General features: G+C 50.2%; 1 protein-coding gene across 2 annotated transcripts in view; it reads right to left on the reverse strand.

Annotated features, from left to right (window-relative positions):
• Nucleotides 1–18,404, reverse strand: part of ASTN2 (astrotactin 2) — an 821,211-nt gene that overhangs the window by 341,151 nt on the left and 461,656 nt on the right. For both annotated transcript variants that reach the window (XM_045840430.1, XM_045840429.1), the window contains exon 11: nt 8,906–9,056. In XM_045840430.1, the coding sequence (XP_045696386.1) occupies nt 8,906–9,056 (151 nt within the window). The remainder of the gene's footprint in view (nt 1–8,905; nt 9,057–18,404) is intronic.

An 18,404-nucleotide genomic window follows, 5' to 3' on the forward strand; every position in this document is an offset into this window, starting at 1 on the left:
AGAGTTTCCCCCTGTAGATTTACTTTTCCACCAGCCAACAGGGTAAGCCCCAGGCTGCTCATTCTGCCCTCAGGCCTTGCTAATATTAGAACTTCTGCCCTTGGGGAATACACAGGGTCTGGCACAAATAACAACCCTTTTATATTACAACATCTTTTATTACAAAAGCATAAGCATGTAATTCTGTAATATAACAATATCACACTCAAGCACACCGTATGACATTGTAGGTGAAATGTTCAAATTAAAAGTATAAATTATTATGCCCATATCATTACCCTACCAACCACACTCAGCAGGCCTTACTTCTGCCGGACCCTGTATATTCACGAGATCACAGATTTCAGGGACTGAAAGAGACATTGAACCCTCCCAAGGCTGGTCCCAAACTGCTGCTCTAGTTTCAGGGTACAGGCTGCAAGAACAGCCGACACTTTCCTCCCAGTGACTCAGCCCACGCTTGCAGCCAACAGGAGACAGAGCCAGGACGGCAGCTCCCATTCCGGCCTCTAGGGGGCTTCGTTCCTACATGCCACACCATTCTCCCAGGAATCAGGGGGTGAAATCTTCCTCTTTGGAAGGGTGGGGACTGCTCCCCGACTGGAACAGATAGCGACTTCCACACAATCAAACCAGCTTACCAGAAATACCATCACACCCAGCAAATCCGAGTCCCAAAGAGACAAAATGGCGGGGGGGGGGGGCGGGCAATAAAGAAGGCTTCAAGGGTCACCCAGAGAACAAAATATGCAATGTCACTTAAGGGTACATGGGCTTTATGAGAATGCCACCTATTATAATCTTAGAAAGCCCATCCCTCCCCCTTCTCCTCCCAGGAAGGGAGGAAGGCTCTGCTGGAAATTTACACACACACACACTCACACACACACACACAGTAAAATCAGAGTTTCCAGTGGAGGGAAAACTCCCTTTCACCCCCAAAGTTGGAGCCTTGTGTGCAAGTGCTAGGTCAGTTGACACAGTTTCCCTTCCCTGACCACCCCCAACCCCCTCCCCCACACTCATTCTCTTTCATCTTCCTCCGGATTCTCAGATGCAGAGGAGACAGAAGGAGTCCTGGACATTGAAGGAGGGTGGAGTCCCCACAAAGGGAAATGCCCCTCCCTTTGTGGTCCCCAACACTAGGGACACTGGCTGTATCCTGGTGAGACACCCTCACCCTCTGGGGGTTGCCGTCTGATGAGTGAAAAGAACACCAGCTCCGCCTCTACCTGGCTGGTTGGACTTGGGCAAGTTTCTCCCCCTTTCTGAATCTCTCTCCTCACGGACAACACTGGAGTGACCGTAGTGCCCATCTCATAGGGCAGCTGTGAGGATGCAATGGGATGCTCTTTTCAAGCATTTATCCCAGGGTCTGGCATGTAACAGCATTTGGAAACTATTGTCTCCATCGGTAGTACTAGATTGATAGTATTGGTAGCATTGATTTGTTTTTCAATAGCATCAGCTCACTAATGCTATCAATAAGAACAGCAGGACTAGTATCACTGATGAAGGTGCACAGAGAATTCCCTGCCTGATCAAAGAGCAACTTGACAAGCACCCCACATGGGAGCTGTCCCAGCATTAAATACTGATTCCCAAACCAAGAGTACAGACTGCGTTTCCCTAAAGATGCTTTGCCTCCTGCCTTTGTTTATTTCTAAAGATATATACATATATATATTTTGGAAGAAAAATGTGGCAAACATCAGTCCTATTTTGACTCTGGCAAAACCTGTCCCTGGTTGTACTGTGAATCCATCACACCCCCTGTCACTGATCTGCAGGGTTGGACTAAGTTTTGAGAGTCTGTTTCAGGGGAGAAAGAACCACTTTCTAGGGGCTGGACCCACGGAGGCTCAGCCCCGCTCCACCTGCCCGGGGGCGGGGGCGGGGGGTGGGGTGGAGGGGGCAGACACCAGGCAGAGGGACCAGGTTGGGCTTCCCAGTCGGCAGTGCCCGGGCTGTGCTCCAACGTCACCCCTTACTCTGCGCCTGTCCTGGTGTGTCTCCCCCAGCCCCGAGTTCTCTTTGCTTAATTAGAGTCCAATTAAGTCGCTGAGGAGGGGAAGGTGTGGAATGGAGGGAAGTAGCCTCTGAATTCTTGACTGCTCCAGATTCCAGTTTTTCCCTCCTGCTGAGCAGGGCCAAGAGGTGCCTGACCTATAATGAATGAAAATTCCTATCCTTATTCATCTTGACTTTTTAAAAGGCAGCATTTTTTGTTACATTTCAACATCTCAGGGCAATTAGGGGTCCTGTAGGTCTTCCCAATATGTTAGAGGCCAGACGGCATGTTAGGTCAAACAGAAAAAAGAGGGGGAAGGAGCGGTGAGGATGTGGCCGGGAGACTTGTAGGGGGTGGAGCAGAGAGGGTTGGTGTGGAATCCAGAGCTGACACCAGGTCCCCTCCCTCCGCAAAGACCCTGTCACTCCCCAGGATCCGGCCAGGCTGCAACCCTGGCACCTCCCTCTGTCTGAACTTCCTCTGAAGACCCTGGACTGCCTCAAGGTGCCCCTCCTTCCTCGGGGCTTCTTCACATTTCCTCCTTTTCCACCAGGCAGCTCCGTTTTCCTCACGTGTAAAGTGGAGACAGTCATAAAACCTAGCTCATGGGATGACTGTGAGAATTAAATTGGCTAAAATAAGCAATGCACTTAGAATCATGCCCAGCACAGTCACTACATGGATGATTGCTCTTCTATTACCAGCTTTTCCTCTTTTGTAAAATGGATATAATGATACCCATCGAGGAGTATAGTTACAAGCATTCACTGCCGTGAACATAAGGGAACTGGCATACAGTTGGTGCTTAATGAGTGCCAGGTCTTTCCTATCACCACCTCCCTTCTCCCCGCTACTCCCACCAGCCCTGTTAGATGTTCTTGTGCGGAAATACGGAGTGTATTTGTTCAAGGTCACAAATGCAGCTCTGCTGAAGGGCATCTTGTTTTGTGAACTGGCTTATAAAACAAGGCAGGGCTCTGGTCTCTGTTCCATTCGCAGTCCTGGACGCAGGCGTGCTGCTCAGTTAGGTCCGTGGCCTGCTGCAGCGGCCGAGCTGATGCTATGAGATAACTGTAGGAAGGCACCACTAGGAGAAAGGATTCTTAGGACCAAATCTTGATTCTGCCACTGCTTCCTACAATCACTTGAGTGATTCCTGCATCTCCCCAGGTCTTTGCTTTTCTGTCTGGTAGAGGTGCTGGTCTGCTTAGAAGTCCCCTCCTGCTGTGGCAGCCCTGGTCTGTGAATTCGTGCTATTGGTAAATGAGTGAGGGTGGCCACACCATCCTGGCTACTCCTTTTATGGGCAGGTGAAGCATTGTTCTCTTCCCTTGAAGCTGGGCTGAACTTAATGCCTGGTCTGACTGAGAGAACATGGGAGAAATGATGTTCTGGGACTTCTGAAACTCTGTGCTAAGAAGCCTTGCAGCTTCTGCCTAGGCTCTTGGAACACTCAATCTGGGATGATTTCTCTGCAAATCCAGCCTCCTGGGAGTGAGAAGCCCAAGCTCAACAGAGAGGCCACGGGCACGCGCTCTAGTCAACAGCCCCTGGTGGAGATCCAGCCTAGGCAGGATCAACCGCCTGCTCTCCCAGCCCCAGCACCAGACAGGTAAGGGAAGGGGCTCTCTTCCGAAGTGAATCTTCCAGCCTCAGATACCACCCACCCCCCGCCCCGGTCCTGGATCAAAGGCAAACCACGCTGCTAAACACTCGAAACTGTGAGGAAAACAAAATAGTCATTTTAAGCCACTGAATTTGGGGGCAGTTGGTTATGCAACAACAGATCCCTGGACCATAAGGGTGAACTGTGAATTGACACTTGTTTCAAAAGGAGCTGAGGATCCATCTCAACCACGTAATTATCTGGGGTTGAGTGCACCGAAGGACCTCTTCCTGAGCTGGGGAAAGCAGGACAGCACAGATGGACAGCCTGAGTGAAATGCTTCAGGGGCAGCAGCACCTCCACAGAACAGCATGATTAAATGCGTGCAGTGAGTTTTCTTGGGTTTTGTCCTCTACCTTGATTAAAATTTTGCAATGTTTATACTGCCACCCACAAGAAGTGGAAACATAGCTTGCTCTTCAAACTACCTCGCTAACATAATTACATTTGTATAATTATATTTGTCAGATTTATGTGTTCCTAATAGATAACAATTTGTTACTCTTTCGCGCACTGAGAACACAAGTCTCCCTCCCCCTTTGGCTGTTCATTCACTGTTACTCCCTCCATCCCTGGTCAGGAGGCGAGTGTCTCCCCAGAGCTAACTGAAAACCAGAATAACAGGATAATTCTTTATATAGCATCTCCCGGATCACCCTTCCTTTCCCTAGTATCATTAGCCATGCATCAGCTTTCTATTGCTGTTGTAACAAAGTGCCACAAATTGCTGGTTTAAAACAGCACAGATTTATCATGTGACAGTTCTATAGGCCCTGGGCCGAAATCTAGGTGTTGGCTGGGCTGCATTCCCTTTCTGGAGGCTGCATGGCGGCGGGGGGCGGGGGGGGGGTCCATTGCCTTGCCTTTAACTTCTAGAGGCTTCCCTAGCCGTACCCCTTTCCTCCACCTTCCAAGCTAGCAAATGCGGCATCGCTCTGAACTCCTCAGCTCCTCCGTCTTCCACACGTAAGGACTCTCACAGGGGGTCCACCCTGGTAATTTGTATGTGAACTGAATGCCCCCCTTTGACATATTCACAGCTTGCAGGCATCGGGATGGGGACATCCCAGGGGGAGCCATTATTCTGCCCGTCACGCCCCCGTGCCCCTCCCGGATTTGGGCAACAGCACACCCAAGGACCACATGGTCCCAGAGGGAGATGACCACGGCACACCCTGAAAACCAAGCACAGAAGTCTCTCTTTTTTTTTAAATTTTGGGTTTCAGAAGTTGAGGTCGAACTGGAAGGATAATAATAAGAATAAGAATAAGAATAAGAATAAGATAATAATAATAGATGAAAGAATCTGCGATCTGTTAGAGAAGTAGCCTCCACCCACCTACCAGGGCCATTGGAGTCGGAGGCAGAGAGGAATGTGGGAAGTCAAACGAGATGACCACGTAAATGCTGGTGAATAGGCTCTATTCCCACCGGGCAGAGAAGAGGGTGGGGGCTACCGAAAATCAGGTGTGGGTGAGGGTTCTGAAGGCAAAGGGGGTCCATGCCTCTCTTCCCAGGGAACGGTTCGTAGATGGCACGTGTGATCATGTGCTCTTCCCTGGCACACAAGCAGCCACCTACACACACGGCTTCATGGCCTGCCCGGGTCAAGAGGGCTTCAGCCAGCTCCCCTCTGCTCCTCACGGCCTCAGGGGGGTGTGAGAAGAGCTGCTGGATGTTCCTCACGCTCCCGGTGAGGGGGAAGAGCTACCTGAGGAACAGAGCCGGCTGGACTCAAGTGGCCTGAGGCGGGGATGAGCAGAACAGAGCGGCAGGTGCTGGGATGGACCACACACCTGCACATCAGATGGGAACAGAGCGGTCCTGGCATGTGCCTGAAGGAAAGAGTGGTGGACAGGGGCCAGCTGGGGCAGCGGGCCCTAGAACTGATAAGGGATGGCCCACCAGCAATCACGCCCACACTGCCGTGCCTCCGGCAAGCAGCACTCCCCCTGGGCTTCGACCTTCAGGAAGGAGTAGGGGGCAGAGAACGCAAACCGACTAGGATTAAGCGTCCACCGCCCATGAATGGAGCAGAACAGAATGAAATCCAGTTACAGAAACATTAAAAACCTGCACTACGCTGTGTTCCTGGGTTCTGTGGCCCCAACTCCCGTATCCAGGACACAGAAACATCCGTAATTATGGCCCCATCATCTCCCACGTGAACGGCACTGTGTCAATCCCAGATCATTTACAGTTACAACGCTTTGATTATTCAGAAAACCTATGAGTTCCAGAGCAATGGCTTCCCTTTTAAAAGATTAATAAACTGAGACTAATGAGGTCTACACGGATTTTAAAGCTCTCCAATGACCAAGTCAGGGCTTATGCCCAATTCACCCAGACCAGACTTCCCTCTAATGTCCTTTGCTGCCCTCTCCTCTCGGCTCCCCAGGAGGGAAAACCGAAGTGACTCTGCCACAAGGAATACTACTGAAGACCTGTTCTTGGGCCTCCACTCTGCCACCTTGTGGTGAAACCTTGAAAAGCCCATTTGCTTGCCACACTGAGGAGGGAAACTCCAGGCAGGTTTGTTGTGAAGACAAGCTAGTTATTGGGCACAGACGTGCCTGTTGCGCCTTGAGAACTCTACGAGCATTCTAAAAATATGAGGTATTATTATTTTTTGCCATATGGTGTTTATTAAAAGAGGATCTGTAAGAAAAAGCTTCTATTTGTAGGCACGAGGAAGAGCTTACAGAGAAATGAGAGAGGTTTTAAATTTCAGTGTCAAAACTGGTGTTTATCTGTCTCTCCTGAAGTCGTGGCGGGAAGAGCCTGCCTTCTTACATCCGTCGAGCCCCGAAGTTGCAGCCTTCACGTTAGCTCCTTCATCTAGAGAGGAAGGTCTTTGACAATCTCATCAGACTGTTTGAATTTCCTCTTAACCTCCAGGGACCGAAACTGCCTTCTCTCGTCTCTTCCTCTTCATTTTTCTGGTTTATATTAATGAGAGGGAAAAAGAGACGTTTCTTGCCTACACACATGCGCGCGCGCACACACACACACACACACCCCTCTCTGCGTTCTGAGGTTTCATTCTTCTGGGACGCCTATCCTCAAGAAGGAGCTTAATTAGTTCAGGAAAAGGGAACCGATAGAAAAAGGGAAAAGAGCCAAACAACTTAATCCTCTCAGAAAGATCGGCCTCACGCTTTGGAGACAACACCAAGGATCTGGGGCACCCTTTTGAGTCGTCTGCCCACTGTATCGCTCTAAAGACTTGGGCGCGCCCTCCTCCCCCTCACCTGGCCTCACTCTGGCAACAGGCAGCACGAAGGGTGGGGCTGCAGTGCTGCGCAGCAGACAGCAGCTGATGCGCACGGACCTCGCACCCACAGCTCCCTTTTCCGTTGCTAGCACCCTACCTTCCCCTGAGAGTCCACAACTTCCTCCAACTCACGGCCACGTATTTTGGGTGCAGCTGCCAGTGGGCCCCAGCCCCAGGAATGACCGGTTCTGGGATGAGCCCCATCCTTCCCCCTGACCAGAGGGATTCGCACAGGGACGGGCCTGAGAACCAAGTTGGGCCATTGAGATGGAATCCGTGACGTTAGGAGGAACTGGGAGAGAGATGTTCTCGTCCTGCAGGATGCACTGAGTGGGGAGGGTGTGACCGGCCAGAGCAGGAGGTGGTGCTGCGAGAAACAGAGGGCTCTCCATGATGCCTTGCGAGCCTCCCAGTCCTGCTGGGCCCCGGCCTCCACCCGCACCAGTGCGTTTCCTCTTTCTGCCTAACCCAGTTTCAACTGAGTTTCTGTCACTCCCAGTCCTAAGGATTCTAATCAATAAACTCTCCAATTGCCCATCCACCTCTGATGATACATTGATCTTGGAGGCTGAAATACAGTTTCACTGCGTTACCCCACTCTCCAGAAGCTCCTCTGCATGGGTCTCCTGACCGTTGACCATTTCCCAGCTGCTGTGCTGGCCTCCTAGGATCCCGCTTCCCCGGAGCCTAGTGCAGAGCTGGGACCCTGCTCCTGCACCCGCCCCTCCCTTGCTGCCCTTCTTCCTCTCTTCCTCCTTCACTGAGACGGGCACTACGGGGGTGCTGAGCTGGGCCCACGGTTCTCCCTCAGCCTCTCAGGTGAGGTGAACTGGAACGGAGCCAGGCTGTGCTGTGAATCACCCCAGCTGACATAACAGATGCAGGTGCAGAGGGCACTGACGACCATTGGAAGAACATGGCGGCTTCGCCAGGTGGGGGGTGGGGGAGGCTCCCTAAAGGACATTGGAAGGACCATTGGGAGAGGTCCACTTGCCCGCTAAATGGGCCGGGGGCGCAATTCACCTTAGGAAGAAAAACAAACAAACAAACAAACAAACAAGAAACTCGGCCTGACCAAAGGCTCTGAGGCGGTAAACAGGCCAGTGCGACCTCTCGGTGGCTCCATCTGGCTGCAGTGTAAAGTGAATGAAGAGGGAACTGAGCGCCAGGCTAAGGAGTGTGGCCTGCAGGCAGTGTTCCCCAAGTCCGCCTCCAACACTCCCCCTGCCTCCCCCACACGTATATGCCCGCTCACTGGAGTGTTAACAGAGCCAGGTTCCCGGGACCCACGGCCCTCTAGAGAATCAACATTTCTGGGGTGGAATCCTGAAGCCTGCATTTTAAATACGCACCCTAGGTCATTCCTGGGTGAGGGGAAAGTCACTCGGTTTGGTATCTCTTCCATGGGCAACACACGTCCTCCTCTGCGTTCTTCTCCCACTTACAAGGGCTAAAGCTCCACACGAACCGGTTCATCATCCTCTCTTCACACTTCAGTCACCCTGCTCCTTCCCTAATGCGACCCATCTTCTGAAACCAGTTCCAGCACCAGCCTCCCTAGGAAGCCTAAAAGCATTAGGTCTTGTATAAAACCCTCTCTTCTGGACACTGCATTGACAGCCCCCCCACAACACTGTAAGACACGGCACACCCTCCCCATTCCCAAATGAGCTGCAAGCTCCATGCTGGGAGCTCTCAGACACCTTTTGTACACCAGAGACTGAAGTTCTAATAACTTATTTTATTCTTGCAACAATTCTGCAAGGTAGGTTTCACTGCCCCAATTTACGGAGGAGGAAACCAAGGTAGTCTGGTGTGCCGAAGGCCACAGTGGTAGGAGTGGGGAGTAGTGTGATCCTCTAGGACCAGCGCCCCCTTGCAGGGAGGGGCCCCCAGCAAGCAGCCTCATCTCCTTGGGCTGTTAGCACCACGTGCACGGGTCAAGGGCACTCACCACACAGCCCGAGGAGTCCACCTGGCGGTCAGACACGCACTTGAAGTTCCGAGTGCAGCCGCCATTGTTCCGAGAGCAGTCCCGAACTGGCCCGAAGGAGGACAGCAGGTCGTTGATGGTTTCGAAGTATGTGGACAGCATCGCTTCTTCCCTTGGAGAGAAAGCGGATGACGGTTAAACCCCAGAGACATCTGGGTCACTGGATTTTTCAAAAAAGTTTAAACGGGTGTTCGTTACATGAGATGTTGTCATTTCTTATATTTATAATCAAGAAAATATATTTAAAAAGATGAGAAGAGAAACAAAAAAATTTCAGGAGGTTTATTATCGGATGTGTGTCTAGTTGTGATAAGTAAGATTATACTTGGAACTTGATACCCTTTATTTCTTTTTCCTTTTAATTCTCACCCAAGGATACACTCATTGATTCTAGAGAGAGAGGAAGGGAGAGAAACATCCATTGGTTGTGTCCTGACTGAGGATCAAACCCACAACCTAGGTACATGCCCTGGCCAGGGATTCAACCTGCAAACTTTTGTTGTAGAGGATGATGTGCCAACCCACTGAGCCACCTGACCAGGGCTATATCCTTTATTTAATTCATCTTCATACTTTTGGAAGGTAGGCACCCAAATTCCACTTGGCCAGTACGGGAACTGTGGCTCAGAAAGGCGGGGAAGCGCTTTGCTGAAGGCCACCCACTTGCAACGTGGCAGAACGGACGTCCGTGCCACGCTCCGTCTGAGTCTAAACAGAGCTCTCCCCACTGCCCAGCTCTTAACTTGCACTATTTATGTTTCCACAGGTTTCAGACCTCCCCCTAGTAACTCTTCAAAATGAGCATATCCCTCCTGTTCTGACTTTGTGGCCATAAACTGAAAGGTGTGGGACTTACCCCAAATGACACAGCATATAAACAGCCAAGATGCAAACACAAGACTCTAGCTGACCCTAGCACCCTATGAGTTGCATACAAATGACATCGTCAAGACTGGGTGGAAAGGTCACGGGATTCCAGGCAAACACACGATTCCTCCCCAGTGAGGTTCCTGAGAGATACAACTGGACTAGACTCCATGACTCATGGATCTTCAAAATTCTACTAGATAAGAGATACAGATGGAAGTTACTGGAGTCTGTTTTCCTAAGACAGGTCCACAGAAGGAATAGTCTAGCACTTGGAATACCCAAGGTGCCCACAGTCGCAGGGGATGTTAAAGGGGCACCATGGCCAGTGAGAAGAGGCACTGTGCCCCTCTGTGACATGGGACTCACGGGATCCAGACTTGTGAAAGAGGGGAGATGCCTGTGTGTGTACATGTAACAAGGAGAGGTCACTGAGCACTACTGGTGATGTCTCTGGACCACCCTTCCTGCCTACTCTCATTCTTTTGCCCCTCAGGCCTGGAGCTCTGGGTTTTGGTTTCCTAGCTCATTTCCTATCTCCAGTCTTACTGCCTTCTACCCTATCTTTCATACTGACTGCCAGTGAACTGGTTAATTCCAGCTCGAATTAGACACCCCATTGATCAACAGCTCTCCATTACTTATAGTAGAAATTCTAGATGAGTTTCCTTGGCTCTCAAGGTCCTCTATAATCTGGTCCCTGCCTGCTCATCCAGCTACATTTACCCTATGCTCACATTGTCTATCTGCTAGCCACAGACCTCTTCTCATTCCCTAAATACTCAACCTTAAGCCCTGGCTGGCGTAGCTCAGTGGATTGAGCTTGGGCTGTGAACCAAAGCATCACAGGTTTGATTCCCAGTCAGGGCACATGCCTGAGTTGCAGGCCACGGCCCCCAGCAACTGCACATTGATGTTTCTCTCTCTCTCTTTCTCCCTCCCTCCCCTCTCTAAAAAATAAATAAATAAAAACCTTAACAAAAATACTGAACCTTAGGTCAGGTTCCCTGAAAACCGCCTCTGAAACAGAATTATAGAAAAGGGGGTTCTCAAGGAGCCCTCTGGGATATACTTGGAGGAAGCAAGCCAGGCAGGATTGGGCAAGGGAGAGGTTGCCCTGCAATGCAGTTGATGCTGTGTAGGTCATAAGCCTCAGCTGGTCCTGAGGGAGCTTTGGAGCAGCTGGGATGACTCTTTAGAAATGTCTCTAATGGAGGCAAGGGATCCAGGACTCTGCTCACCATGTCAGCCATTCATTGGTCAAAGGCTGCCACCTGGAAGGGGGTCTCCCTGCACAAGGTGGTTCCCTGGGGCTGAAAGCCACAGTGCCCAGTAAGGGACACTGCTGTGGACCATCGGCCATGATCTGGGGATGGGTGGGTTGGCTCTGAAGAGGAGACCTGAATATGGTGTGCACCTTCACCTCTGGATCCTTAAACCATGCTGTTCTGTCTACAGTGCTCATCTCTAACTTTCTTCCCTGACAAATTCCTAAGAATCCTTCCAAACTGTTCAAATTCATTCATTCATTTCTTCATTCACTCATTCATGTATTGCACTGCTTTTTGAGTGCTTGCTGTGTATCATGGCTATTCTAGATGCTGGGAACGTAGCAGTAACACTGGGCAAAGCTCACCTCCCCAGCGCTTACTTACTACCTACAACCTCCTTGGTGAAACTTCCCCTCCTTCCCCCAACCAGAATTAATTCCTTTTCTCTTTGAGAACATTGTTTATTCTATTATCTTATTGATCTTAATCACCAGCTCTCTAGTTTTCTAGAGACTATAGACATGTGGAGTGAAGGGTTCAGGATTTACTCATCCCTCTTTAGCCCGCAGCACAAAGCCTGGTAAGAACTTGTACTAAGGAAGCGTTTTTCAAATGAAACAAAGAAAACATCAGAAAGCATGGGTGCAGTCTCCACCAATCTATAGTTTTACCAAGTCTCTGCAACAAGACGCTCCCTGCCCAGCCCCACCTCTGGGCTCCTATTCCACAGGCTCCATGCTCAGGGCTGTAGTATAGGGACAAAGGAGGAGATGCTGGGAGAGCTGCCAGATTATCCCTTGCTTCCTAACTTTGTACAGGGTGAGGTCAGGGCGACAGGTGTTTGGAGGAAAAGAATGAACCGTTCCTGCACTGAAGGCTTTGGGAGACTTATCACTCTTGAAGCATGGAAAGAGTTGAGGGTCCTGAGACCACATTAAGGCTACTAAAATGTTAATATCCTTCGAGGAAGAAGAACACATGGCAAGTGAGAGGAGGAGATAAAAACGGAGGGAGAGACGATCTTGAAAGTGTGATGAGAAAAAAGATAAACTGTATAAGAGCTGCAGAAGGAAAGGATAGAAACTAAGATGCTGAAACACAATCATCCAGAAGAGGACGGGTGGAAGGATGGAGGAATGGATGGGTGGATATATTGAAGAGTGAATGAATGGGTATGTGGGTAAGCGGATAGGTGGGTGGGTGAACGAACTAATGGAAGGATGGATAAATGGTTATTCGGATGGATAAATGGACAGAATGGATAGAGAGAGAGATAGAGATAGATAGAGAGAGAGAGAGAGAGAGAGAGAGAGAGAGAGAGAGATGGATGGACAAAGAGAGCCAGAGGGAGCCAGAAGAGCATCATATAAAGATTAAAAGAGAGGAAGATGGAGGCAGAGAAAGTGTGTAACAAGACAGACAAAAATAAAAGCTGGATTAGGAGAAAGACAGAGAGGGAGAAACGGAAGAAATACAGAGATTCAACAAGGAGAAAGCACGAAGGTAAACGGCGTGGATGTGTGCACGTGCGGAGGAGAAGGAGAGAGGGAGAGGAGAAAGGGTCGGGGGAGGAGACAAGAAGACAGAGAATGAAAGTGAAGATAAAAACTCAATATGAGTGGAAAAGAACACAGAGAGACACTGAGAGAAAAGACAGAGAACTCCAGAGAGACATGAAAGAAAAGAAAAGAAAAACAAGAAAAAACAAATGACACCTTCCAGTGGAACCTGGAAACAGCTCAGGTTTGTACATAAATAACAATACGTACAAAATAAGAAGGCTGTTAGCCCTTAAAAGGATTGACTCTGCAGAAACATCAGTTACATGAGGGGAATATTATTTCAAACACAAAGACCTGCCACAGTGGCTGTGACTGTCTGGAGAAGTGGTTGTGTCAGCCTGGGGAAATGGCATGTCTGGGCACAAGTGAGCGAAGGAGCTCAGGGCAGAAGCTGGCATTTTCTTAATGCAGGGCCCAGTTGCTCATTCTGGCTGCTGAGTGCAGGATGCAGGGTCTGTTGGAGCTTAGAGCTGCCCCACCCAATCACAGGGGGCAAAGGGATCAGGGGGATGGTGCTGAGGGTGGAGGTGATCTGGGGTAACAGGGAGGCCTGGGTGAGATTCCCACTTGGCCAGAAACCACATCATTGCCAATGTCACCTTCCTCATCTACGATTTCCGGAGCACCTGCTTTGTGCAGGGAACTGTGGGAGGTTCGGTCCTGTGCTGCCTCCTTTGATTGTGTCCACAGCACTATGAGGAACACATTTCCACTCCCACCGTGCAGCTAGAGGAACCACATCTGGGGGAGTTATGCCACTTGTGCTGGTTCACACGGGTAAGCAGCAGGTGTGCATGCCCATCTGCCTGGCAACAGGTCCCAAGCTTTCCATGAGCCAAGGTTATGTTTGTCCAGCGTGCTCTGGGCCTGTAGGCAAGTCAGAGCTCTTATTATAGGAAAGCTGGTACAACCTGTGCCCAGCCTCCTGTGCCTTAGAGGAGGCAGACCAGAAGGGCAGAGTCTGTGCCACCTCGGTGGCATATCTCCCAGCACTGCCCCCTAGCCTGTGTGCCTGCCACAGTGGCCTCACTCCGTGTTGGAATTAAAGGGGGAGAAATGGTGTAATTGTTTCCTAGAGCTACCATAATAAGTACCACAAACTGGGTGACTTAAAACAACAGCAGAGATTTATTCCCTCACAGTGCCACTGGTTGGAAGTCGAAATCAAAGTGTCAGCAGGGCCACACTCCCCCCGTAAGCTCCAGGGAGAATCCCTCCTTGCCTTTCCATCGCTTTCCATGGCTGTTGGCAACCCCTGGCATTCCCGGGCTTGTAGCTGCATTGTGCTAATTCCTGCCTCTACTGTCACGTGGCCTTTTTGCTTGTGCCTCCTCTTCTTTCAGTGACACCATCCGTGGGTGAGCCCCCACCCTAATCTGATACAATGTCATCTTAGTTACACCTGCAAAGATCTTATTTCATCACAAGGTCACATTCTGAGGTTCTGGGTGGACATGGATTTGGGGTGGTGGGGCAGCACTGTTCGATCCACTGCTCACAGCTCGGAGGGAAGTCCTCAGGCTCACACAGTAGGGCAGAGTCAGGATGGAGACCCCAGGCCCAGGGTCCGTATTCCAGTGTTCCTAACCTCCACCAGCCCTTCCAACTCCAGACTCTGAAGTCACAGGGTGGCATTTACAGGACCTGTAAAGTCTTAGAGAAAGGACCATGAGGAAGCCACTTCTTCATTTGAGAGGAGGAAAGACCAATGTTCACTAGGTACCTAATACACCCCGGGAGGAACAGAGGTCAGCAAGCTTTTCTCTACGGGAATCCAAAGCAAGCACCTCAGGCTGTGCCAGCCTCACAGTGCCTGTCCCATTACTCAGTCCTGCCTTTACAGCGCATAAGCGGCCATAGAGGCTATGCAGTGACTGTATGCAAACTGCGATGAATGAGTGTGGCTATGTTTCAGTAGAACTGCATTTACAAAAAGACACAGCCGGCTGGATTGCTATTTCCTGTTTCACGTGGGAAGAGCCGCAGGTTAGTGTTGGAGTTAGGATTTGACCCCAGATAGGTCCAACTCCAGAACCTACATTTTGTTCTCCTACAGGAAGCTTCTCCTGCATCTTAGTCTGCTCATCTGTAAGGTGAGAACTTTTTTTTTTAGCTCCTAGCCATGTAGAATTATTTTGGGACTGCTATGACATGGTGCATAGATACATGTTTTCCCAAATCTAAAACCCAATGCAAATCTACTCGTTCATTCATTGAACAAACATCTGAGCACCTGCGGTGTGCCAGGTACTGAGCTGATTAAGATTATGGCTATCCTTTGCTCCCTCTCTCTCTCTATTAAGTCTAGGCACTGCCCAACGTATTTCCAAGCAGCTCTGACATTCCAATTCTTTCTTTCTGATAATATTGCTTTCAGAACTGAGTCACTCAGACTTCACCAGGCTGAGTCAGGCTGCCGTCCCCTCCCGACCTGATTGTTCCAGTGTGAATGCATCACCTGGGGTCCATTTGGCCCAGTCGGCTGAGCCCCACGCAGAGCGCGCATTAGGCAGAGTGGCCAGGAACAGATGTGGACATGGCCTGCTGTTCATAAACCCCAGAAAAGGTCCGTGTCACTCAGAGAGAGGTGTGAATGGATGACACGGAGCCCAGAGTGTGACGAGACCTCCGGGGCGCAGACTAATCATCCTCTGATAGCAATCGGCAGCCTTGTTTCCTGAGTCCCCAGGCGGGGAGGAACCTAGGACGGAATTTGATAAAAATCAAGCTCCCCTCTCACCCCAGCCCAGACGATCCTGGGTTTCAGGGAGCCTTCAGAGGCCCCACGGCATGAGCAGCGGTGCAGCATAGTGGAGACACATGTGTCTCCCAGACTCCCTCATTATGAGACTGTGTGCACGTCCCTTAAACTCAGAGCCTCCATTTCCTCCTCTGAGAAACGGCAACATTAATACCTAGCTGGCAGCGTTAGTATGGGAAATAAATTAGAAGGCATACGTGAAACGCCCCCCACACAATACATGCCCAATAACTGTGCCCAGTAACCGGTAGTAAGTAACGCCATCCGAATGCCCCTCAAAAGTGCAAGAACTGTGCCCTGAGAATGTAAGGTGGTCCATGCAGGAGACGGGAAGGGGGAAGGACCTGGGCCCCATGTTGTCCATTTCCACCTTCAAAGTTTCCCACTGATGCCTCATTTGCTCTGGGTGCTATCTGGTTCCTGAGAGACACAGGAACAAGTGTGACGTAGCCTGCTAGGGAGGCAGTAAAAAACCAACTAACCGAAAAGATAAACCTAGCAACATCACTGAGGCCAGAAGACCATAAAGAAGAGCCCTCCTCACCCGGGAAGTGGGGGAGCAGACAGGTGTTTTGGAGTAGGCAATACTGAGACATAAAGGCTGGGCAGGAATGGACGACGAGCCAAATGAAGGAGGGTGGTGTGGAGCAAGGGCATTCCAGGCAGAGGGGCAGAATATGAGGCCTGGTGGTAGAAGCCTATGTGTGAGTCTATACCCTGATTGGGGCAGCTGGAAGCCACACAAAGAGTCTGGAGTGTTGAGGAGGAGGTTGGGCATGGCAAGACCCAGGCAGCCATGCTAGACGAGGTTTTGTGCCCCAGACCTTGGAGATCCTGGGCTTCCACCTATGAACTACGGGTGGCCCCCGAAAGGCTCTATAAGCAGATGCTACTTTTATTTAGACTAACAGCCTAGATTAGCATTTTATAAAAATCATTATGGCCACAACAAGTTCATGCTTATTGAGCATTCATGACATGCCACGGAATGTTTTGAGCATCACATGTCGACCTGCTCGATGTTCATAAAAACACAATGGTGTCAACGACAGGCTCATCCCCATTTCATAGAAGTGGAGCCACTATTTCCGGGATTACAGCTGTTTGGACATGAGCCGAAGATGCTGTAGGTGAGGCAGGAGATAGTCAGGAGGGAGGAAACTCCGGAGACGCCCCAGGGCTACGACAACAGACATCCACACAGAACAGAAACCAGGTTCTAAGACCAGCTCCTCAGGAAGCAGGAAACTCCAGAGGTGCCCCAGGGCTAAGACAAAGGACATCATACAGGACAGAGACCCTGTTCTAAGACCAGTTGTCCCTGCTTTCTGGAAAAGCACCGAGTCATCGGGAATCATGACTGCACTTGCACAGAAGATACTCCATGACCCCTGCTTCATTATAGTGTTATAATGCATTCTAATAGCATTATAATAAATTAGCATTGTGGGACCCCTTCCCCTGTGGCCAATCAAGTAAAATCATGGGAGACCACATGAGCTTAAAAGTAATAAAACTACTTGCAACTACTTGCGCATGCACAATAGAACCCGGCCAAAACTAGCCTGGAAATATCTACCCTATAAGAATAGAATCCCTCCAGCCCCTGAGGTTAGTCTTTGCTCAGTCTTGGCCCGCTCCCATGTTCTGTGGAGTGCACTACCACTTAATAAATCTGCTCTCTCTCTCCCTGCTATAAATTCTCTGTGTGTTTGGTTCAATTCGCTGTTCATGATCACTAAGGACCCGGTTACCTGTGCCCACCTGTGACATAGGTACAGTGTTAGCACAGTGACTGGCAGAAGGCACTGCGTTATGAAGATTAGGTGGTGAAAGGTTTCCAGGTAGGGGTGAGGAGGCACAGGGAGGCAGATTTGGGCTTTCTGAAAGGCAGAGCTATTGAGCAAGGGGCCACTGTCTCCCAAGGTCCTGCTGCTGCTGGCCACTGTAGGAAGCTGGCACCGGGGGGAGGACAACCGTCTGGGAGGGTTGTGTAGGAGAGCCTAGCTTCCAGGGAAGGCTGTTTGATGTCATGGTGACAGTAACAACAATGGCAAATATCTGTTCAGAACTATGTGACAGGAGAACTTTGATTTAACACGGATTATCTCATTTCTTACCATAGCCTCATGAGGTGGTTGCTGCTTTTAATCCCCATTTTGTTGATTAAAGAAGAAATGCATACACTTGCATGCAAGACCTGGCCCTTTACAGCACTGAGGGGGCTGCCCTGTGTCAACAGTGGGTCATACTAGCAGAGCCAGGGCTCTGCTCCTGGGTGTCTGACCCCAATCCTGATGGTGTCCGGCCTTTTTCCTTATAGGAGCTCTTTCCAGTTGGGCATTCTGGGACTAACGTTGTAGCTGACACTCACTATTCCCCTTCCTCTAGCAAGTATGGTTTGCATGAATTTAGGCCAAGGATATATATTGCTGCGCAGGGTGGTCTCATAGTTTCTGGCACGTGTCTGTGCCTTTGAGTAGCTCACAGGCTTCCTGCATGCTGAGAGTCCTCTCGTTTTCCCGCGCGTGCTGGGCATGCCCCAGCTGCTCACCGAATAAGTGCAGCTGGTGCAGGAAGAGGAGCAGGGATGAATGAGACCCAGCAGCTGCGTGGCCTTGGGGGCACAGAGAACATGAGTATGGGTATCCATTGTCCATCTGTGAAATGGGGGCAATGATATTCAACTCACAGGGTCATGGTCGGCAGGCAATAAGACAAAAGGTTTTATGAAAGACCCTCCTCATCATCAGGCCCCAACGGGGACCTTTACAAGGGTTTGGTGTCTTTGGAAATGCATCTGTTCATTTCACAAATATTTACTGAGCACTGGCCATAGGGGCTGGAAGTCAGGTAAACAGGAAAGAGCCAAACAGATAAGGGCTTTGTTCTCCTGGAACTTCCAGTTCAGTTAATGGGACAGAGTCACCCAGCAATGATTTCTCTCTGTGCCTAAATCTATGTATGTCTATGTCTGTGCCTATGTGCACACCTATGTC

This window comes from Phyllostomus hastatus, unplaced genomic scaffold (genome assembly GCF_019186645.2).
Source record: "Phyllostomus hastatus isolate PE091 unplaced genomic scaffold, TTU_PhHast_1.1 phas_contig_34, whole genome shotgun sequence".
In the NCBI taxonomy this organism is placed as follows: domain Eukaryota; kingdom Metazoa; phylum Chordata; class Mammalia; order Chiroptera; family Phyllostomidae; genus Phyllostomus; species Phyllostomus hastatus.